Here is a 23,898-nt window from a genome sequence, read left to right as displayed (position 1 = left end):
AACTGAATAGGCTGAATCATAAACATCTTCGTTCTTACCTGCCATTCAACTACAAAACTAAAATTATATGTAAACTCATCACATTCCATTTTATGAAGTATATTTGCTTTTATTACATTTTATAAGATGACATATTTATAGTGTACTCCAAAAACAGTGTCTAATAGAATGTCACTGACGCCGCAGTTCCCCATATTCGCCTCAGAGCGCCGCTGTTCACCAATAAGGAGAATATTCTGCAAATCCAGAATCGCCTCCATGATGCAGACAGTGTTCAACTGCAAGAAGAAATACACAGCATTTCACACTGGGATGTGCCGGGTACAGGACTCATAGAGAAGACGGATTATTTTCTGCTTTTAATTCTGCTGGATTACAAATATAAGAAGGAGGATGGCTGGATTACAACTGCAGGAAGGACAATCAGTGCAAGGACTCAGATGGCAAGTAATATTTCCCTTCTTATTCTCCTGGCTGTGTCATTCAGTCTCTGGTCAGATTCATTATTCCATAAATGAAGAAATAAGAAAAGGTTCTATTGTAGGAAATTTAGCAAAGGATCTTGAATTAAATGTTAAGGATCTCTCCAGAAGGAAATTACGTATTGTGTCTAAAATCTCTGAGAAATATTTTAGTATAAATTTGGATAATGGAAACCTGTACATTGCTGATAGGATAGACAGGGAGACATTGTGTGAAGCTGCAGCTGATTGTGTCCTTACATTTAATGCTGTCGTGGAAAATCCCTTAAAAATTGTAAGTGTCAGACTTGATATTCAGGATATAAATGATAATCCTCCTACATTTATTCTTGATACAATAAAAATAGAAATGAGTGAGTATACCTCCCCAGGAAAAAGATTTATTTTACAAGAAGCAGAAGATCTGGATGTCGGTGTTAATTCTCTGATCAGCTACAGACTCAGTGAGAACCAGTATTTTGCTCTTGGAGAGAAGGTCAGCACTGATGGCAGTGTATTTCCAGAGCTGATACTAGAGAAACCTCTAGACCGAGAGACACAGAACAAGCATGAACTCATTCTCACAGCTTCTGATGGGGGAAATCCTGTACAGACAGGCACTGCCCTGATCAATATCATCATCACTGACGTCAATGATAATTCTCCAGTATTTACACAGGATGTATATAAAGTAAGTGTCAGAGAAAATATACCGGTGAATTCTACAATTCTGCAGGTCAGTGCAAGTGATGAAGATGAAGGAGTCAATGCACAGATCACTTATTCTATTAGAACCACAACAAAAAATATTCTTCAGGCTTTCATTATCAATTCTAGAAATGGAGAAATTAAAACAAAAGGACAATTAGATTATGAAACCTCAAGGTTTCATGAACTTTTAGTGCAAGCTGAAGATGGAGGAGGTCTAGTAGCCAAAGCCAAGGTCTTAATAGAAATAACAGATGAGAATGACAATGCTCCTGAGATATCTATAACCTCATCATCTAATCATATTCCGGAGGATTCTCCTCCTGGCACTATGGTGGCACTGATTGAACTTCATGATCCTGATTCAGGAGAAAATGGTGAAGTTCAATGTATAATAACAGGGGATTTGCCATTTGAGTTGATCTCATCAGCCAATAATTTTCATAAAATTGTTACAAAAGTTAATCTAGATAGAGAAAAAGTGTCATCCTACAACATCACAATACAAGCCTCTGATAAAGGGTCTCCTCAAATGAGATCTGAAAAGGTCATTAAACTTCATGTGTCAGATGTCAATGACAATGCTCCAGTGTTTGAGAAATTCGGTTATACTGCATTTATACCAGAAAATAATTCACCAGGAGCTTCAATATTTAGTATTCAAGCAATAGATCTAGACAGTAACGTTAATGCAAAGATAACATATTCAATAATAACTAGAAGTGATGGAGACGATCATCTGTCTTCTTATATATCTATAAACCCAGTAACTGGTGTCATTTATGCTCAGAGGTCATTTGATTATGAGAAGAATAAAGAATTTAACATCCAAAATATTGCCAGAGACAATGGATCCCCATCTCTGAACAGCAGCACAACACTAAGAATATCTATAGTAGACCAGAATGATAATTCACCGGTCATCCTGTACCCATCACCAGAGGTTGATAGCTCCATATTTGAGATGGTTCCTTGGACCTCTGAACAAGGCTCTTTAGTATCTAAGGTGGTGGCAGTGGACGCTGACTCTGGACACAATGCCTGGTTGTCTTACTTTTTACAATCTTCAGAACCATCACTCTTCACCATTGACCAACACACAGGGGAGATCAGGACATTACGTGGATTTCACGAAAAAGACATCATGAAACATGGAATTGTAGTTCTAGTAAAAGACAATGGGATTCCCTCCCGCTCGGCTTCAGTCACTCTGACCATGGTGATTGCTGATCATTTTCATCAGGTCCTTCCTGAGCTGAGCAGTCAGTCTAATAAGGAGGAATCTCAGTCCAACCTACAATTTTACTTGGTGATCGCCTTGGCACTGATTTCCTTTTTCTTCATGTTGACTGTGATTATTGCAGTTGTCTCCAAATATAAAGAGTCCAAATCTTCTACTTCATTTGGTTCATTGAGTACAAGTCTATACCCACAGATGGATCCCAGATTTATTTCACAATTCAGCACTGGAACATTACCTCTGCCATATTCCTATGATGTTTGTGTAACTCTGGATCCAAGTGAGCAAGAATTTTCTTTCCTTAAATCTCAACACAATGTTCCTGTGGAGAGTCTAATAGATGCTGATGATTCTGGAATAGGAAATGAAACATTACCAAACTCTTCGCCTGCAGAAAACCTTAGCTCACAGGTATGTTTCATCTAGTTCTAGTTCATTGTAATTTATAATTACAAGTGATTAATATTATAAAACTATCATCTTAGTGGGTTTTATGATACTGTTCAATGTCTTGAGCATTCACTGGAATCAATGCCAATGTAAACTTTTTTTAGATTTTTTTCATATATCGGTTGTTTTAATGTGTACATTACTAAATATTAAGATCATAAGTAGCATGTAAAGGTCCTATCATGTCAATTTTTAACATATCACTGGGATATATATTCAAATTGTCTCTCCAGGGAAGAAGGAGACAAACTCCTATTTGAAGTAGCAATCCTAAAAGTGAAAAGTGGCCCTTTAAACAAGCCTTTTCGTATGACCTTGCATTTATGCCAGATCAGAATCCCAATTTGCAGACACAGTGTTTTGGGGGGATTTCCCCTCGTGGTGCTAGAGTTTGTCTTCTTCTTCCCTGGAGAGACAATTTGAATATTTCCCAGAGGGGCATTGCAGCTATAAGTCCCCTCACTGGCAGCCAAACTGGTTTGTCAGGTCTCCGCAGGGAGAATAGTCTTCCCTTTGTGGGATATATATGACATTTTGACTGGTGGGGGCCAACTTTGAAAGAACCAGCCAAATTAAAGAGTACTAAACTGTTTTCTTAAAGGGATTTTCCAAGACTTTTTTACCCCTTGCTATAATATCATAGTTCTTCAATGCAATACCTTTTGTAACATACTTATATTAGATGTATAGCTTCTATGAGTGCATCTCAGCAGTGATCGCATAGTACTAGATTGTTGTGCAGTTCTTCTTCCTCCTCTGTTATGGCCGATACCTTCTTTTCTGGCATAGAAATCAGACCAAATGAAAGGAAGTTGTCACTGGGCTCCTGATGATGGGTGTGGATGTTTTAGGATGAATAATAGCTGCCTGAGCATGCATTCTGAATACACAATTAGTCTGCCTAACTGTTTAATACAAGCTGAGCTGACAGTTTCATTCAACAGAAACAGCAGGGGCCGACACCTTTGCTAGAGAAATGCTGCAATCTGCTTTTCAAAAGTGAACGGTTTGGCAATTGAATCACTGACATGGACAGCTGAAAAGCACTGAAGTTTGCATAACAAGCACAGTGGCAGGGACATACTGGCTATCTGGCAGTTTTCAGATGGAACGCCTGGAACCTACCCTGGGCCACTCTGACACTTGGTATCTCCCAATATCTTCATCACTGCAGGGTGGAGAATGGAGGGGGCATGCTAAGTACTAGCTCACAGACTACTGCATTGCATGATGGAAGCTGCAGTAACAGAGCACAGTAAGCCTGGGGAGAGGAAGTGATGGATACTAAGTGATGCTATCTGCATGATAAAAGGTTTATATTACTGTAATAAGAGCATAGATGCATTTTGTGGCACATAATAGCATGATTGATGAATAAAAACTAAAATGATTCAAAGTAGTGGATAACTTCTTTAAGTTCTCATATTTAGCAGGCTCTTAAATTTCCTGTATATCACAAGGTGTCTAGATCCTGAGACCTCACAGTGATCATACTTAAGACCCCTGAGAAATGATTAAATAAGCAAACAGGAGCACACAGACTGGAGAATGGATGCAATAAAAAGCATAATCATTGAAGCCTATGCTTTCTATTAAATCCACACTCCAGTGCACAGCTTCTGTCATGGGCGGGCATATCATTGGTGCAGCATGTGCGGTGACACAAGGGTCCAAGAGGTTGGGGGGCCCATTACCATCTCCAAAGCAGGTGGAATTGTGCATTTTTATGAGCTTTTAGGCTGCAAAGGCCCCATATTTTGTTCTTGCACAGGGGCCTTTTTCTGTCTGTGTCTGCCAGCGCTTTGTGCATTCTCAGACAGGAGCTGTACTCTCCAGTCTGTCCAGGTGCACACGTCTTATTGCCTATAGTGCAATTGCTGGGGTCTCAGTATCCAGATCCCGACTCCCTGCTATATATAAAAAATCAAGAAGAAACCTTTGTTACTCTTTAACTGGTAATGTAGCCTTTCCATTATGAGGATCAGCATGGGTTGGTCTAGAGGGCCCACCAATCAAGAGTGATGTCCTAGCCTACACAATATTACTAATAATATTTTGAAAAATCCTTAAAATGTAAATGCTTCCATGGAACTTCAAGTTAGTTACATATATCGATAATTCTAGTACACAACATTATAATATAAAGCTCCTGAGTATAAGGGGTTTTCCAATTGAACACTTTATAACTAAACCTTGATTAACAGAAAGTTTTATAGGGCTGATATGTATTTCACTGGGTTTATTAGCGTGTCATATGTTATCCTTGGTGTTTTAGCAAATAACTGTAAATCTCTGTTACAATCAATTGTCACTGATATAGGAGCAGCTTATGATCTTATATCTTCTTAACATTAATTGGCCCAATTAGTTGTCTAATTTCTCGCCTTACAACAATTGACTGTTGCTGTTGCTTGTTTCTTCTTGAAAACTAAAGCACGGCCTACACTACCTATCCTGTTCTGTACGGTGGCTAAGAAATTTTGTATACTAATATATATATATATATATATATATATATATATATATATATATATATATATGCTTCTTAAATGTTTATTCTCATTATATTGAAGTAAAAATATGAAACTTTGCAATGTGCTTGTCATTAAAACTCCTCTCCACTCTTTAAGACCCATGGAATTTTAAATTTTATTGTTTACTGCTTGTTGCCTAGGTTACTTACCACTGCTGCAGTCTATCAGCAGTGGCCAGTCACCTAGGCAATGAGCACAGTGTTTGCAAGCTCTTTCAATAGAGTTTGTAGACAATACTACGAAGATGGCTGGATCACTGGATCTGAGCAGCTTCAATGTCACTGTCCTCTTCTGATGCTCCAGAGGCAAAACTGACTCAGCTTTCAGCATCCAAAAGTGCATGTTTGAGGCCAGTGATACAACTATGCCGCTGGTCAAAAACGTCAATGAATCAGAAGTGTCCCCCTGTAAGCTGGAATCTAAAATGTTGAGGTAGAATTCAATCCTGAAGATAGATAAATTATACAACCACTTTAAGGCACCAGAAGACATTTTGGGCTGGGCTTCACAAATGCCCACCAAAATATCTCTGAGGAATTTGTATAAGATGCTATGCATAGGATTTGTATAACTATATTGAAAACTTAAGCTATCGATCTTGGAATCTGAATATTTTGAAGTCAAGCATTTTAAATTTGCAATTTCACATACGTTTTAGAAACTTTAAATAGAGTTAAATATATTTTGGTGATACAGGTATTTTCCCTTTACACCTATCCGTTGAACCCCACATCATTAAAACAAGGGTCCTGAAGACTAAGTTTAGTACACAGTTATTTTCATAATTTCCATAGACTGCCATACCATATATTATGTGGAGAATATATAGGAGTAAGTTGTAAAGGGAATCTGTCAATAGGATCAATCATCCTAAGCATGCAGGTCAAGAAAGTTGAATAAAATGATGCCTTGATATCTGCAGTACGGTGTTTTACTTCTGAGAAATCCAAGTTTTTCTTAAAATGTTAATGAGCTGTTAAGATCTAAGTTTAAATTAACAGGTTAAAAAATCAGGTCCATAAAAAAAAATGTCCCAAAGCATTTAACAAATTTACATTTTACAAACGCATTTCGGACGTTAGTCCGTAATCATTGTTTCTTGGATACAATGATTAAGGACTAGTGTACGAAACGCATTTGTCAGAAGTATATTTGTGCTTTGTGACATTTTTTATCCCTTTATGGACATGACCTTTTAGCCTTTTGTGAATAAAATGGGAATGTTTACGAAGAATTCAGTTCAGTGTCCAAATTTCCGGAAGAGAGACTATTCCAGTATCTTGTTGTGTAGCATGTACTTTGTCTAATCAATAATAATAAAGTGTGTAATGCCAAATGTCAGTCTTGCTGGCTGTTATTTCATAGGATCCAGTAAGCAAATGGTAGGACAGGCTGTTTCATTAACTCTTGGATGGTCTTCTAGACTTCACCCTTGACTTCCTGATAACTATCTTTGCCTATATGTTTCTGCCTCATCTCCTATACGTAAAACTGATAATACTGTTAATATGTTGTGGGCTACAATTCTGTAATTGTACTAGTTTCTTTGGCTCTGGATCAGCTTGTTGATACTTTTTCCTTCAATTTCACTCCAAAGCTCTAGCAATTTAACCCACGAACCTCGCAGCCAGATCCCTGTGTAGATGGGAAAGGGAGAACAATAGTGTGTCCTTGGGAGGGGGCGATCCCAAGACCATGGTCTTTTTAAGTTGTTAGAATCATTACACATTTATACTTAAAACTATCAAAACAAACTAGATTAAAATTCATAATGCATAACAAAAAGGGATTAAAAATAAATAGCTTAGGTCAAGCAGAGGTATGTTTTTACCTCTCTTTCATTATATTAGTTCCCACCAACCATAAAAGTAAATTTCTTAGTAAATTTATTTCATTTTTGTGAATTACATCAGCTTTGACTTCTATTTTATTAGATGACATAATTTTAGTGTATGTTCCCTGCAAAAGTGGTTGCTGTTGGAATGAAAGTCACTGACGCCGCAGTTCCCCATATTGGCCTCAGAGCGCCGCTATTCACCAATAAAGAAAATATTCTGCAAATCCAGAATCGCCTCCATGATGCAGACAGTGTTCAACTGCAAGAAGAAATACACAGCATTTCACACTGGGATGTGCCGGGTACAGGACTCATAGAGAAGACGGATTATTTTCTGCTTTTAATTCTGCTGGATTATAATTATAACAAGAAGGAGGATGGCTGGATTACAACTGCAGGAAGGACAATCAGTGCAAAGACTCAGATGGCAAGTAATATTTCCCTTCTTATTCTCCTGGCTGTGTCATTCAGTCTCTGGTCAGATTCATTATTCCATTAATGAAGAATTAAGAAAAGGTTCTATTGTAGGAAATTTAGCAAAGGATCTTGAATTAAATGTTAAGGATCTCTCCAGAAGGAAATTACGTATTGTGTCTAAAATCTCTGAGAAATATTTTAATATAAATCTGGATAATGGAAACCTGTACATTGCTGATAGGATAGACAGGGAGACATTGTGTGAAGCTGCAGCTGATTGTGTCCTTACATTTGATACTGTGGTGGAAAATCCTTTAAAAATTGTAAGTGTCAGAATTGATATTCAGGATATAAATGATAATCCTCCTACATTTATTCTTGACACAATAAAAATAGAAATGAGTGAGTCGACCTCCCCAGGAAGAAGATTTCTTTTGCAAGATGCAGAAGATCTGGATGTCGGTGTTAATTCTCTGATCAGCTACAGACTCAGTGAGAACCAGTATTTTGCTCTTGGAGAGAAGGTCAGCACTGATGGCAGTGTATTTCCAGAGCTGATACTAGAGAAACCTCTAGACCGAGAGACACAGAACAAGCATGAACTCATTCTCACAGCTTCTGATGGGGGAAATCCTGTACAGACAGGCACTGCCCTGATCAATATCATCATCACTGACTTCAATGATAATTCTCCAGTATTTACACAGGATGTATATAAAGTAAGTGTCAGAGAAAATATACCAGTGAATTCTACAATTCTGCAGGTCAGTGCAAGTGATGAAGATGAAGGAGTCAATGCCCAGATCACATATTCTATTAGAACCACAACAAAAAACATTCTTCAGGCTTTCATTATCAATTTAAAAAATGGAGAGATTGAAACAAAAGGACAATTAGATTATGAAGCCTCAAGATTTCATGAACTTTTAGTGCAAGCTGAAGATGGAGGGGGTCTAGTAGCCAAAGCTAAGGTCTTAATAGAAATAACAGATGCAAATGACAATGCTCCTGAGATATCTATAACCTCATCATCCGATCATATTCCGGAGGATTCTCCCCCTGGTTCTATGGTGGCGCTGATTCAACTTCATGATCCTGATTCAGGAGAAAATGGTGAGGTTCAATGTATAATAACAGGGGATTTGCCTTTTGAGTTAATTTCATCAGCCAATAATTTTCATAAAATTGTTTCAAAAGGTAGTCTAGATAGAGAAAAGATATCATCCTACAACATCACAATACAAGCATCTGATAAAGGGTCTCCTCAAATGAGTTCTAGAAAAGTCATTAATCTCGATGTGTCAGATGTCAATGACAATGCTCCAGTGTTTGAGAAATTAGGTTATTCTGCATTTATTCCAGAAAATAATTCACCTGGGGCTTCAATATTTAGTATTCAGGCAAGAGATCTGGACAGTGAAGACAATGCAAAGGTGACATATTCTATAGTAACTAGAAGTGTTGAAGAAGTTCCTCTGTCTTCCTACATCTCCATGAATCCAGTAACTGGAGTAATTTATGCTCAGAAGTCATTTGATTATGAGAAGAATAAAGAATTTAACATCCAAATAATTGCCAGAGACAATGGATCTCCATCTCTGAACAGCAGCACTACACTAAGAATATGCATAGTAGACCAGAATGATAATTCACCAGTCATTCTGTACCCATCACCAGAGTTTGATAGCTCAACATTTGAGATGGTTTCTTGGACCTCTGAACAAGGATCCTTAGTATCTAAGGTGGTGGCAGTGGACGCTGACTCTGGACACAATGCCTGGTTGTCTTACTTTTTGCAATCTTCAGAATCATCACTTTTCACCATTGACCAACACACAGGAGAGATCAGGACATCATGTGGATTTCACGAAAAGGACATCATGAAACATGGAATTGTGGTTCTAGTAAAAGACAATGGGATTCCCTCCCGCTCAGCTTCAGTCACTCTGACCATGGTGATTGCTGATCATTTTCATCAGGTCCTTCCTGAGCTGAGCAGTCAGTCTAATAAGGAGGAATCTCAGTCCAACCTACAATTCTACTTGGTGATCGCCTTGGCACTGATTTCCTTTTTCTTCATGTTGACTGTGATTATTGCAGTTGTCTCCAAATATAAAGAGTCCAAATCCTCTACATCATTTGGGTCCCTGAGTACAAGTCTATATCCTCAGATGGATCCCAGGTTTAATTCACAATTCAGCACTGGGACATTACCTCTGCAATATTCCTATGATGTTTGTGTAACTCTGGATCCGAGTGAACGGGAATTTGCATTCCTTAAACCTCAACACAATGTTCCTGTGGACAGTCTAATAGATGCTGATGATTCTGGAATAGGAAATGAAACATTAAAGAACTCTTTGCCTGCAGAAAATCTTAGTTCTCAGGTATGTTTCATATAGTTCTAGTTGATTGTAATTTATAATCACAAGTGATTAATATTATAAAACTATCATTTTATTGGGTTTTATGATACTGTTCAGTGTCTTGAGCATTCATTGCAATCAACACCACTGTAACCTTTTTTTAGATTTTATTCATATATGTGTTGTTTTCATGTGTACATTACTAAATATTGTTAAGATCTTAAGTAACATGTAAAGGGTATATCCTATCATGTAATCATGAAAGAACCAGCCAACTTAAAGAGTACTAAACTGTTTTCTTAAAGGAGTTTTCCAAGACTTTTTTACCCCCTTGCCATAATATCTTAGCTCTTCAAAACAATACCTTTTGTAATATACTAGTACTGAATGTCTAGCTTCTATTAGCGCATCTCAGCAGGGATCACATAGTACTGGATTGTTATGCAGATTCTTCTTCCTCCTCTGTTGTGGTCGATACTGTTGTAGCTGTTCTGTTTTGTCACAAGTCAGCTTATGGGATCACCAGTGAGGTCCTCTTGAGGTAGGCCTCTTCAGACCTAATCAAGATCGAGCGCTCGGAGAGAAAAGACCAGCATCCATGTGGGCATGATCAATTTCTTCTGTTTATTTCATCAAAATACAGTTTATTTATACCATTTACAGATCAATGTGATATTGCAAAAGAAAAAGAAAAAACTTCGAGCTGAACTTTACTAATTGTTCATATGACCTTTAAGTTTTAGCAAAACAAAAATGTAGAGTCATGCATATGAGATAAGAAGAACATTTAGAAACCATAATAATCCTTGAGTCTGTCTCTTATTCCGTAGGCTCCATAATGACTATGAACTACCATCAGATATACTTACTAATAACAATAAATCTTTAATAAAGAAAAAGAGAAACTATTAACCCTTCTATATCAATTTCCCCCTTTTGTAAATGGTTTAACCTTCACTACAGGGTCAGTAGGCGTCCAAACAGGAGCTGCTGGCTCATGGGCTTAGTACCCATGAGGGGTCTTCCTACCACTTCACCCATCCACCCTCAGTGTGGACACCTACTCCCGGTCAGCAGAGGCCATTTGGGGTCCGTAGTAAACTACAGAGGGTTCAATGCTGGGACTCTTAGAACATACATTATTCAATAGTTTAGGTAATGCATATATCAATGTTTTTACAGCTATATAAAGCAGTAGACAGAACAACAATATTTGCATACAGGTTTGTATAATGCCAGAAACCCAACCTGCTATGCCTTTAAACCAATTGGCTGGATTCATAAAAGAAAATGTATTTCCCCACCAGGAGTCCTTGTTGGCATCGTGCTCTTTTAACCATTTATCCCTAAGTTCACTTGTTTTCTGTATATCTGCTCTAACCTGGAGGTTGCCTGCAGGGTCAATGTAATGGCAACAGGCAGGACCAATTATTTGACACATTCCGCCGTCTTTTGCTGTCACAAAGTCTAGTACTATAGTATGCTGGTTAGTGACTACAATTAATTGTTTTTGTATAGCATTGGTAGCATTTAGAATCTCAAGAACCCGAAAAATTTGATCATCCAGGTAGTCAGTGGACTCTACTAGCTTGTCCCACATTTGCATTAAGAAAGGGTGTATGAAAATAGCACTAAATACCTTATTTGCTTTTCCCAATTCTACTACATGAGGCCTACCATTTGGCCGGGGTTTATTATCTGCTGCTCGTTTATACAAGGTATGAATTGGGACAGCTGCTACATCTACTTCACTATGAGGAACTATGAAAGTGGCTGGTGTAAGTCTGGCAAGTGTGCAAACCCCTCTCATGTCAGGGCTCACCCACTTGTGAGCACGATTCCCACAAACCAAAAACACTCCCTCTGGGAAAATACAAAAGTGAGTTTGACTTTGTACACAATAAAGCAGATTCAGAAGCCCCTTCATGACTTTATGAGCACACCACGTATTGTTCATTTGTTTTCCGGTCATACCCGAGATACAGCTACCCCGCTCCCTCCTAAAAGTCCGTCTAATAAATGATGATGTACAGCCCTCAATACCCTTCTGATATACTGTCTCATTGTCCTTGGTTGAGTCATGTGTATGTATATAGAAACAGTTATTGTCTTTTCCACAATTTCCAACACCATTGTATTGAAGACTGAACCATAATCCATCATGAGGAATGGGGCCCGAATGAGGAATCTTAGTCTTTATTTTGGCAATTATGCCCATGTCTGAATCGTATTCCATCCACCACGAGTATCCATCGGGTCGAGTGATATTTAGCTGGAACCAGGGTTTAGTGACCCATCCAACTATAGTCAATGTAGCAGATACATCACGAGGTACATCTTCTCCCAAAAATCTAGATTGAGTCCAGGTTTCATTGTGTATACAGTCTGGTACCAACACCTCCTGTGGTTCCAGAGGTAAGGCTAAATAAGGCATAGTCTTTGAAGAAATAGGACTGTGTGTGCAGATCCAACAGTCTTTTGGCTTTTCTCCCTCCATGTCCTCAGTAAGAGAAATATGGTGGCGAATGAGTTTATTATCCCAGTCCGTATTAAAAAGTTCGCTCAGTGTCTTTGTTTGTTGCAGCAACCCTGCTACACCTAGCAGGATAATTAGCAAAACTGTCATTCTGCCGGTGGAGTGACCTTTTTACAGTGACTGGCGTGGATCCAGGTGGGTTTTCCCTCAAGTTTCACTGAGGTGGATGTGGTCAGCTGGACTTGGAATGGGCCATCAAAGCGTGGATCTAGGCTCCTTCTCACGTGTCTGCGCACGACCACCCAATCACCTGGATTCAGCTGATGCACATCTGCACTTGCATTGGGATCTGGAATGGATGAAAAGACATGTTTATGCACCACATTAAGTCTTTCCTGTAAGGCCTGGACGTAGGCTGTCATAGTGCCGTGTTGCATCTGTAACACTTGTGGAAAGTAGAGACCTGTTTTTGGGGCACTACCAAAAAGGACTTCAAAAGGAGACAAGCCTGTCTTCCTATTTGGAGTGTGTCTGACTGAAAAGAGTGCCAGGGATAAGCACTCTACCCAATTCTTTCCTGTCTCTGCCATGGCCTTTTGAATTTTTAGTTTAAGTGTCCCGTTTAATCTCTCTACTTTTCCACTGCTCTGTGGATGATAAGGGGTATGGAATGCCTGCTCTATTCCCAGGGCCTGCATAATGTCCCTCATTATTTCTCCAGTGAAGTGTGTACCCCTGTCACTTTCTATGGCTTCTGGGATGCCATACCGACAGACTAGTTCCTTCATCAGTTTTTCTGCAGTTGTTTTAGCATTTGCACATTTTACTGGATAGGCCTCAACCCATCCTGAGAAGAGATCTACACATACCAGGACGTATTCATACACTCCTACCTTGGGTAGTTGTATGTAGTCTATTTGCAGTCGTTGAAACGGATAGAGCGGTTTGGGTGTTGCTTTCTTAGGGACTTTTACTGTTTTACCTGGGTTGTGTTGTGCGCAGATAATGCAGGATTGTACGTGTTTGGAGGCTACGTAACTGAAGCCAGGAGCGATCCAGAAGGCATTCACCTGGTTACACATGTGACTTTTTGAGGCGTGAGTGGGGCCATGTGTTGCTTGTGCCATCATAGGGAACAGGGACCTTGGTAAACACAACCTGTCCTTACTTTCCCATACTCCATTCGAGTTCAGCCCAGCTCCCATTTTCCCCCAGTGTTCCTTCTCTGTTTGGGCAGCCTGATGCTGGAGGGATTTCAGGACATCCAGACTCACTGTGGCTGGGACTTGCTGGCTCCCTGCCACTATCCTCTGATCCCTAGGCCTCTTTGCCGCTGCTTTCGCAGCCGCATCCGCCCTTCTATTGCCCGCTACCTCCAGTGAGTCACCTTTTGTGTGTGCTTTCACCTTAATGATGCCAACCTGGACTGGTAACATTAGTGCCTCCATTAACTGTTTTACCAATTCTGCATTTTTAATAGGCTTACCAGCTGACGTAAGAAAAGCTCTACTTCTCCAGATAGGGCCAAAATCATGACAGATCCCAAATCCATACTTTGAGTCTGAATAAACATTAATTTTCCTACCTGAACCCGCTCTACACGCCTCAATGAGCGCTGTTAGCTCCGCCTCCTGCGCGGACATGTGCGGCGGGAGTGGTTCAGCTCGGATTACCTCATGTGAGGATACTACTGCATATCCAGTGTAGAATCTCCCATCCAGGTGGTATCTGGAGCCATCTACAAAAAACTCAAAATCTGCATTAGTAATAGGTGTATCATAGACATGTGGAAAACCTGCTGTCTCCTGACTCATCAGCTCTATGCAGTCATGCTCGTGCGTCATGTCAAAGTATTCATCCTCACTTGCTACCATTGTCACCAATTCCCCCTTTTCTGAATCTACTGGCAAAAGGGTGGCTGGATTCAGAACATTACACCTCTTGAGGGTGACATACTCAGGAATCAGAAGGGCACATTCAAGTCTGAGCTGTCTGGCCATAGACAGGTGTTTTGGTTGGACTTGCACAAGTATAGCATGAATGTCATGCGGGGAGTAAATTGTTAAGGGAAATGTCAATGTGATCTCGCAAGCTTTCCCTAGCAGTACTGCAGCAGCCGCTACAGCACGGACACACGTGGGTGACCCTCTGACAACTGGGTCCAATCGCGCTGAGTAGTAAGCTATTGGTCTTTGTTTGTCACCATGTTGCTGTGTGAGGACGGCTGTCGCATGCCCTCCCTGTTCTGTGCAAAACAAGAAAAATGGTTGATCGTAATTTGGAATACCCAGGGCTGGGGCAGATACAATGAGTAGTTTAAGGGAGTGAAAGGAATCAATAGCTTCCTGAGTGAGGTCAAAGGGGTCAGATGACAGACAATCATAGAGGGGTTGCATCATTTGCGAGGCAGACCTTATCCAAGGCCTGCAGTATGACACTAAGCCCAAAAAGGTGCGCAGTTGCCGGTGGGACCTGGGTAAGGAGAGATTTTGGACTGCTTGTTTTCTCTCCTCAGTCAGGTGTCTCGTACCTTCAGAGATACAGTGACCCAAAAATGTTACTTTTTGCTTACAGTACTGTAATTTTTCACGTGAAACTTTGCAACCATTCTCTGCCAGAAAACACAACAAAGAAATTGTGGCTTCCTTGCAGGACGTCTGGTCTGGACAGCAGAGCAAAAGGTCATCCACGTACTGCAATAGCGTAACCTGTGGATGAGGCGGTTGCCACTGCTCCAGAATTCCTGCCATAGCTGTAGAATAAATGGTAGGTGAATTCATTCCTCCTTGCGGGAGGACTGTCCACATGTACTGTTTCCCCTCATGTGTGAAGGCAAAAAGATACTGACAGTCAGGGTGTAGAGGCACTGAGAAAAAGGCATTTGCCAAATCAATTACTGTAAAACATTTGGAGGTCCCTGGGATTTGTGACAGTAAGGTATGTGGGTTTGGAACAATTGGTGTTACACTCTCAGTGACAGCATTGACAGCTCTCAAATCATGCACCATTCTGTACGTGTCAGGGGAACCTTTGGGCCCTTTTTTCTTGATTGGATACAAGGGAGTGTTACAGGGGGAGGACCTTTGTACTAGAGCTCCTGCTTCCACATATTCTCTTATATCTCTGGTCAGGGCCATTGATTTGGCTGGACTTAAGGGATACTGTTTTAAACAAGGAGGAGTGGAGCCCTCTTTTAATTTTATCATGACTGGGGGAATAGGAAGCCGACCAACATCAGTTTTTCCCTTTGCCCATACAATGTCTGGAACTTGTTGCATTGCTATGTCTTCACTAGTTCTGGTATCGGACACTCTCGCAGATTTGGACATGTACACCATTGCTGCAATCTTGCACAAGTGTTTGTCAGAGAGGGGACTTGTGACTGTAATACCTTCTGGGGTGTATTGTATGGTAGCCTGGATAGCACTTAACACATCAGCCCCCAGCAAATTCATAGGAGTGTTTTCACTAACAATAAGCTTTGTGAGAATTTCCTGGCTATCTTGTAATCTCAGCTTCATCTGTTTTGTCAAGGGAGTTTCAGACACCAATCCCTCCACCCCAACACACTCCACAGTCTCGTCAGTAATCATGTCTGGCATTATCAGGTCTTTATGTACCACAGTGCCGGCTGCCCCAGTGTCAATTAAAAATTCTGCCTCTTTCCCCCCTGGCATGGTTATGGTCGTAAGTAAGGTGGGACCAGGTCCTGAGGGAACGAAAACAGGGTACACATTTGTCACTGGGTTGCCGGTTTCCTAGGTCAGAGGCAAGGGAGGAGGGAAATCAGTCTGCTCACTCTCCTTTTTGGAGTTTTTGCACTGTCTGGCATAATGTCCATTCTGTCCACAATTCCAGCACTGTACGGTCGCTCGGTCACCTGGTGCCCCCCCTCTCTGCTTCCACTGTCTTCCTTGTGCTCTAGCATACATAACTGGTCGCTTGCATTTTGTCAGTTCAACCCCCTTAGCTACTTGCAGAAGGTCTGTTGGGTCCATGTTTCTCCACTCAGGTCTGGCCGTCTGTACTGCTTCTCGTAAAAACTTATTCATACCGTCAATGAATGCATTCACCAATATTTTGATATCAAGGTCATTTCTTGCACTGTACCCCATGTCTGTCCACTTCAGCTGTAACCTCCCAAAGTACGTCTCTATACTCTCCCCTTTTTGCTGTGTCACGTCAGTCATCAGTACAGACTGCTCTGTTTGTTTCTTTGTAGCCCATCCTTTCAATGCCTCACAGTACGTCATTCCAGACCTCTCAGACTCAACGTCCATGACCCATGATTGCTCCTTCATCATATCAGTATGCGTCTTAATTATGTGTCCCAGCACGTCACCTGCTTTTGCAGTCACCAAACTCTCGAGGTCTGCCCAAGTGCATTTATAAGTCACCTGTATTGTCTGTATTTGCCTGTAAAATGGGAAAGGTTGGTTTTCAGGGTCAGGTAACTGTTTCAACATAGCTAGCTGGTCAGAGGGGCTCCAGGGGTAATATTCCTGTGTCTGTCTGATTCTTGTGACCTTCCTCGGTCGGGATGTATCTGATTTTTTTGTACTGGTCCCAGCGCGTTCTTTCCTTTCCTCACCGTCAGCTTCCTCCGCAAAACTCAATTCCTTCACTACCTCTGTCTCAGTGTCAGCGTCCTCTGTCATCACATGTGATCTGGTTCGAACAGGATTTAGTGCAATCCGCTTAGGGCGAGTAACATTACATGTAGCACAAGTACCTCTCCAGTCTGGGTTTTTCTGACTACAATGTTTACAAGTCCATTCATCTGGTCTGGGTTTCTGCTTATGAGAAGGGGGGGCGGTAGCAGTCACAATTCCTGCTTTTGGTGCATTAAAACATTCATAATACACCTTATCTCCCGCTGTGGTCTCTTTATATCCACAATGCTGCACCTCTTCAGCCACACGACACCATTTATTTACTTGTTGCTCTACCCTCTTGTCTTTTATCCAACCTCTCTTTTCTTCCCTGAATCTGTGCCATTTCTCAACATCCAAACATCCGTACTCTGGCATGTCTGCCTTTTTGAGTATCGGTCTGACATTTTTCACTGCTTCTTTGCCTTCTCTTTCTTGCACTATCTGTTTGGCTGTTTTGGATCCTGCTGGAGCCCCATGCTGCACACTGAACAAGTTGCCCATGGCTTCAACTTATTCCCACACAGCCCACCTTTCTGCAAATGCCCTCTCAGTGTCCCTGAACCTTGTTAACAGGCCACACGTCTCCTGGCAAGTCAGAATGGGCTCTCAAGTGGTAGCAAGAAGGCTCAATCAGCATTCACTCTCACCTGCTACACTTGTAGGGCGTATTGGGAAGGGTTAAAAACCTCTCTCACCCAATAGACCAGATGACTAAAGCAGGAAGGACCAGGTGTGATAGTCCTCTCACCTGCTAGACCACCTCCATGTAAGTGGGAAGGCCACACGGCTCTCTAACCCACTTGACCTGATGTGTGCAGTTTGGCTACTCCATGCTGGTCCTTTACAAAGTATTTCAGCAACAAACGTAAGAGTTAAACCAAAACAATTAACAGAGCTGACTTCTCACAGAGGGCAGAAAATCGCGCAGCTGTTCACTTGACCCCTCCCAAAAGAATGTCAGCAGCACACAGTTTGTTTAGCAAGAGTGTTATCTCGTTCAGATTCAGCTTCCAAAACACAATCCTAATACCCACTGGTATAATACACAATCCCTGCAGAAAATTGAGACCACTTATATACCTTCACAGCACTAATATTCTACTTTACTATAAAACCTTCATCCCCATTTTGAGGGGAAGAAACACACAATATCTCACTATAAGGACAGATCCCAGGACCACTTGTCTTACTCATTCATTGATTCCAGAAGCATAGGTAACAATACACCTTCCAAGGATCAGTTAACCTCACATGCAAATAAAATTATCTAAACCGCTCTTGATACTGATGGGAAAAAAATACATATGTCAGGTATCCACTCAAATACTCTATATGGCTATGCCCTGTGACATTTCACAACCGGAACATCTTTTCACAGTCCACAGTATGACATATAACCATTAGACTTATACATACATATTATTTCACCAAGTCTCTTATCACAATTACTTGTCACTTTGTTATTCAGAGGCTTCTCATCAATATACAACAACCTATTGCCTCCCTACTTTATCTAGGCATTAATATGAAACCACTTATGAACACATATCCCTAGACCAGTGTATTGCCACAAAAACACAAAACACAGCAACACAGCAAATGCAATTATACAGAGACTAGAGACTATCCCAAATTCCGTGCTATGCACTCTATGCAATCAGTTAATGGACGGACAACAGATTATCTTATTACTCTATATTTCAACTCTCATTCAGACATGCATGAAAAAAACAATACTCACTGGTGATGCCAGAGTTCTTGAACCGTGTGTACAGCCTTACCCAGAATATTCGGGAAATCAGAGAGAGTGAAATGAAGTGTAAGAATAAAGCTTCTCACCTTGCTGCAGCTGAAATTTCACTGTCTCAAGAGTCCCCAAAACTTCTTCCGAATAGGCTGGTTGGCCACGGCTCCACGTTGGGCACCAAACTGTTGTAGCTGTTCTGTTTTGTCACAAGTCAGCTTATGGGATCACCAGTGAGGTCCTCTTGAGGTAGGCCTCTTCAGACCTAATCAAGATCGAGCGCTCGGAGAGAAAAGACCAGCATCCATGTGGGCATGATCAATTTCTTCTGTTTATTTCATCAAAATACAGTTTATTTATACCATTTACAGATCAATGTGATATTGCAAAAGAAAAAGAAAAAACTTCGAGCTGAACTTTACTAATTGTTCATATGACCTTTAAGTTTTAGCAAAACAAAAATGTAGAGTCATGCATATGAGATAAGAAGAACATTTAGAAACCATAATAATCCTTGAGTCTGTCTCTTATTCCGTAGGCTCCATAATGACTATGAACTACCATCAGATATACTTACTAATAACAATAAATCTTTAATAAAGAAAAAGAGAAACTATTAACCCTTCTATATCAATACCTTCTTTTCTGGCACAGAAATCAAACTAAATGAAAGGAAGTTGTCACTGGGCTCCTGATGGTGGGTGTGGACGTTTTGGATGAATGACAGCTGCCTGAGCATGCATCCTGAAGACACAATTAGTCTGCCTAACTGTCGAATACAAGCTGAGCTTACAGTTTTATCTAGCCGAAACAGCAGGGGCTGATACCTTTGCTAGAGAAATGCTGTGCTCTGCTTTTCAAAAGTAAATGGTTTAAGTAATACAATCACTGACATGGACTGCTGAAAAGCACTGAAATTTGCATAACAAACACAATGGCAGGGCCGTACTGGCCATCTGGCAATTTTCAGATGCATGTATTGGAACCTACTCTGGGCCACTCTGACACTTGGTATCTCCCAATATCTTCATCACTGGAGGGTGGAGAATGGAGGGGACATGCTAAGTACTAGCTCACAGGGTACTGCATTGCATGATGGAAGTTGTAGTAACAGAGCACAGTAAGCTTGGGGAGAGGAAGTGATGGATACCAAGTGATGCTATCTGCATGATAAAAGGTTTATATTACTGTAATAAGAGCATGGATGCATTTAGTGGCACATAGTGGCATGATTGATAAATAAAAAGTGAAATGATAAAGGGTAGTGGATAACTTTTTTAAGTTCTCATATTTAGCAGGCTCTTACATTTCCTGTATATCAGCAGGTGTCTGTATCCTGAGACATCACAAGCGATCACACTTAAGATGCCTGATAATTGAACAGATAAGCAAACAGGAGCACACAGACTGGAAAATGGAAGCAATAAAAAGCATAATTAATGACTATGCTTTCTATTAAATCCACAGTCCAGCGCCCCATACCTGTCAGGGGCAGACATATCATTGGTGCAGCTTGCGTAATCACACAGGGGCCAAAGAGGTTGGGGTGCCAATTATCACCTCCAAAGCAGGTGGAATTTGCATTTGATGAGTTTTTGGGCTGCAAAGGGCCCATATTTTGTTCTTGCACAGGGGACTTTTTCTGTCTGTGTCCGCCAGTGGCTCCTGTCTGAGCATACACACAGCTGGAGAATAAATTTAGTAGAAAGCATAGACTTGAGTGCCTAAAGTTCATACTTTGGACTTTGTGCTTTCTCAGACAGGAGCTGTACTCTCCTGTCTGTCCAGGTGCACACTTCTTAAGGGCTATAGTGCAATTGCTGGGGTCTCAGTATCCAGATCCTCACTGCTTGCTATATATGAAAATCAAGAAGAAACCTTGGTTACTCTTTAACTGGTAATGTAGCCTTTTCATTATGAGGACCAGGATGGGTTGGTCTAGAGGTCCCACCAATCAAGAGAGATATCCTGTCCTACACAATATTTTTAGTAACAACATACCACACCATTACTAGTAATACTTTGAAAAAGACTTAAAAAAAGTAAACGCTTCCATGGAACTCCAAGTAAACTACATATATCGGTAATTCTGCTACACAACATTATAAAGTAGAGCTCCTGAGTAAAAGGGGTTTTCCAATTAAACAGTTTATAAGTAAACCTTGATCAACAGAAAGTTTTATAAGGCTGATATGTATGTCACTGGGTTTAATAAAGTGCCATATGTTATCCTTAGTGTTTTAGCAAATAACAGTAAATCTATGTTACAATCATTTGTCACTGATATAGGAGCAGCTTGTGATCTTATATATTCTTAACATTAATTGGCCCAATTAGTTGTCTAATTTCCTGCCTTACAATTGACTGTTGCTGTTCCTTGTTTCTTTTTAAATACTAAAGCACGGCCTACACTACCTATCCTGTTATGTACAGTGGCTAAGAAATGTGTATACCAATTTAGAACCGTGTTGTAGGATATAAATATGTATAGTTCTTAAAGTTTTATTTTCATTATAATAAAGTAAAAGCAAGTAACTTTGCAATTTACTTGTCATTAAAACTCCTCTCCACTCTTTAAACCCATGGAATTTTAAATTTATTGTTTACTGCTTGTTGCCTTGGTTACCTACCACCACTGCAGTCCATCAGCAGTGGCCAGTCATCAAGGCAATGAACACATTGTTTACAAGATCATTTCAATAGAGTTTTTAGACCATCCTACAATGATGGCTGAATCCCTGGATCTGAGCAGTTTCAATGTCACTGTGCTCCTCTGATGCTCCACAGGCAAAACTGACTCAGCTTTAATTGCATGTTTGGGGCCAGTGATACAACTATGCCGCTGGTCCAAAATGTCAATGAATCAGAAGTGCACTGCCCCTGTCCAAAACGTCTTCTAGTGCCTTAAAATGGTTGTATAATTTATCTATCTTCAGGAGTGAATTCTTCCTTAACCTTTTAGATTCCTACTAAAAGGTTGAGGAAGAATTCACTCCTGAAGATAGATAAATTATACAACCACTTTAAGGCACCGGAAGACGTTTTGGACTGGAGTTCACAAATGCCCACCAGAATATCTCTGAGGAATTTGTATAAGATGCTATGCATAGGATTTGTATAACTATACTGGAAACTTAAGCTATCGGTCTTGGAATATGAATATTTTGAAGTCAAGCATTATAAATTTGCAATTTCAGATACGTTTTAGAAAACTTTGAATAGAGTTAAATATATTTTGGTGATACATGTATTTTCCCTTTAAACCTATCCATTGGACCCCACCATCATTAGAACAGGGGTCCTGATGACTAATTTTAGTACACAGTTATCTCCATAATTTCCATAGACTGCCATACCATACATCATGTGGAGAATACATAGGAGTAAGTTGTTAAGGGAATCTGTCAATAGGATCAATCATCATAAGCATGCAGGTCAAGGAAAGTTGAATAAAATGAAGCCTTGATATCTGCAGTACGGTGTTTTACTTCTGAGAAATCCAGGTTTTCCTTAAAATGTTAATGAGCTGTTAAGATTTAAGGGCAGAACACATATTTCCTGCAGATTCTTCCTCTAGAGGTTATTTTAACTGAAAAGAAATTTTGTAGTGAGATCAGAAGAGCAGACTGTTAGTCATTACATGTCTCACACTGGCAATGCGTCATTTCATTTAACAAAAGCTCTGCAGGTAGATTCCCAGGGAGATCGGTGTCCAACCCATAGATCTTAACAGCTATGTTATATATGACATAAAATGTGGATTACTGTGGAATAAGACATCAAATCCTAGATATCAAAGTATAATTTTCTTCAGCTGTCTAGGACCTGTATGCCCATATGGACAGCTTAGGAGAGTTGATACTACTGACAGATTCCCTTTAAGGACTTTAAAACTTTTGTATATAAAAAAAAATTTGACAACAGTATCTGTCTGCAAAGTTATCAGCAAGATTCTTGATTATGCCTTCTCTTGGCTGGAAGACAAATAAAGAGTGGGTTTTGATTGATGTTTAGAGCTTAACTGTTATTAAAGGAATTTATTCATCTGTCCCAGCTTTTGCACTGGTTACCACCTTGTCAGAACTCACTGCTCTGTTACTGCTTGTTGCTCTGACTAATGTGTCCATCAATTTTCGGCAGTAGGCTCATTGTTCAGTCTATTCAGTTCAGGAAAAATCTTTGTTGGTCAGCTCACCTATCCCAGAAGGAACGTTACTGCAGATTCTGAAAGGGATGTTCAGTAATGAAAATAGGAAGTAGGATTCTGAGAGCCATCTTTTTGTAAAAATTCCAAGTTTATTCACAAAAAGCTAAAATGTCAGGTCCATAAAGTAATAAAAAATGTCCCAAAACATTTAACAAATTTACATCTCACAAACGCGTTTTTGGATGATAGTCCTTAATCATTGTATCTTGGATACAATGATAAAGGATTAGTGTACGAAACACATTTGTCAGATGTATATTTGTTTAATGCTTTGTGCCATTTTTTATCCCTTTATGGACATGAACTTTTAGGCTTTTGTGACCAAACTTGGAATTTTTACAAAGAATTCAGTTCAGCGTCCAAATTTCCGGAAGAGAGAATATTCCCTTATCTTGTTGGGTAACATGTACTCCATCTAGTCAACAATGTTAAAGTGTGTAATGCTAAATGTCAGTCTTGATGGCTGTTATGTCACATGAGCTCGTGAACAAATGGTAGGACAGGCTGTTTCATTAACTCTTGGATGATCTTCTATTCTTTACCTTTGACTTCCTGATAACTAGCTTTGCCTATATGTGTCTGCCTGACCCTCTAAACTTGAAACTGATAATATTCTTAATATGTTTGGATATAATGTCATTGTACAAATCTATTTGTTTGTTGATACTTTTTCCTTCAATTTCACTCCAAAGCTCAAGCAATTTAACCAACAGACTTGACAGCCAGATCCCTGTGTAGGTGGGAAAGGGAGAATAATAGTGTAAAGGAGTAATGCCAAGACTATGGTCTTTTTAAGTTGTTAG

At 40.1% G+C, this 23,898-nt stretch overlaps 1 protein-coding gene across 1 annotated transcript in view; it reads left to right on the top strand.

Moving 5' to 3' along the window:
* Window positions 1-360: 360 nt before the first annotated feature.
* Window positions 361-23,898, top strand: part of LOC142302309 (protocadherin gamma-B1-like) — a 111,853-nt gene continuing 88,315 nt past the window's right edge. Inside the window, exons 1-2 of the mRNA XM_075343374.1 lie at window positions 361-2,820; window positions 7,581-10,034. Coding sequence (XP_075199489.1) covers window positions 394-2,820; window positions 7,581-10,034 — 4,881 coding nt within the window. The 5' untranslated portion in view covers window positions 361-393. The remainder of the gene's footprint in view (window positions 2,821-7,580; window positions 10,035-23,898) is intronic.

The sequence above is a fragment of the Anomaloglossus baeobatrachus genome, chromosome 4 (assembly GCF_048569485.1).
Source record: "Anomaloglossus baeobatrachus isolate aAnoBae1 chromosome 4, aAnoBae1.hap1, whole genome shotgun sequence".
In the NCBI taxonomy this organism is placed as follows: Eukaryota; Metazoa; Chordata; class Amphibia; order Anura; family Aromobatidae; genus Anomaloglossus; species Anomaloglossus baeobatrachus.
This window is presented reverse-complemented; position numbering and strand designations above follow the sequence as displayed.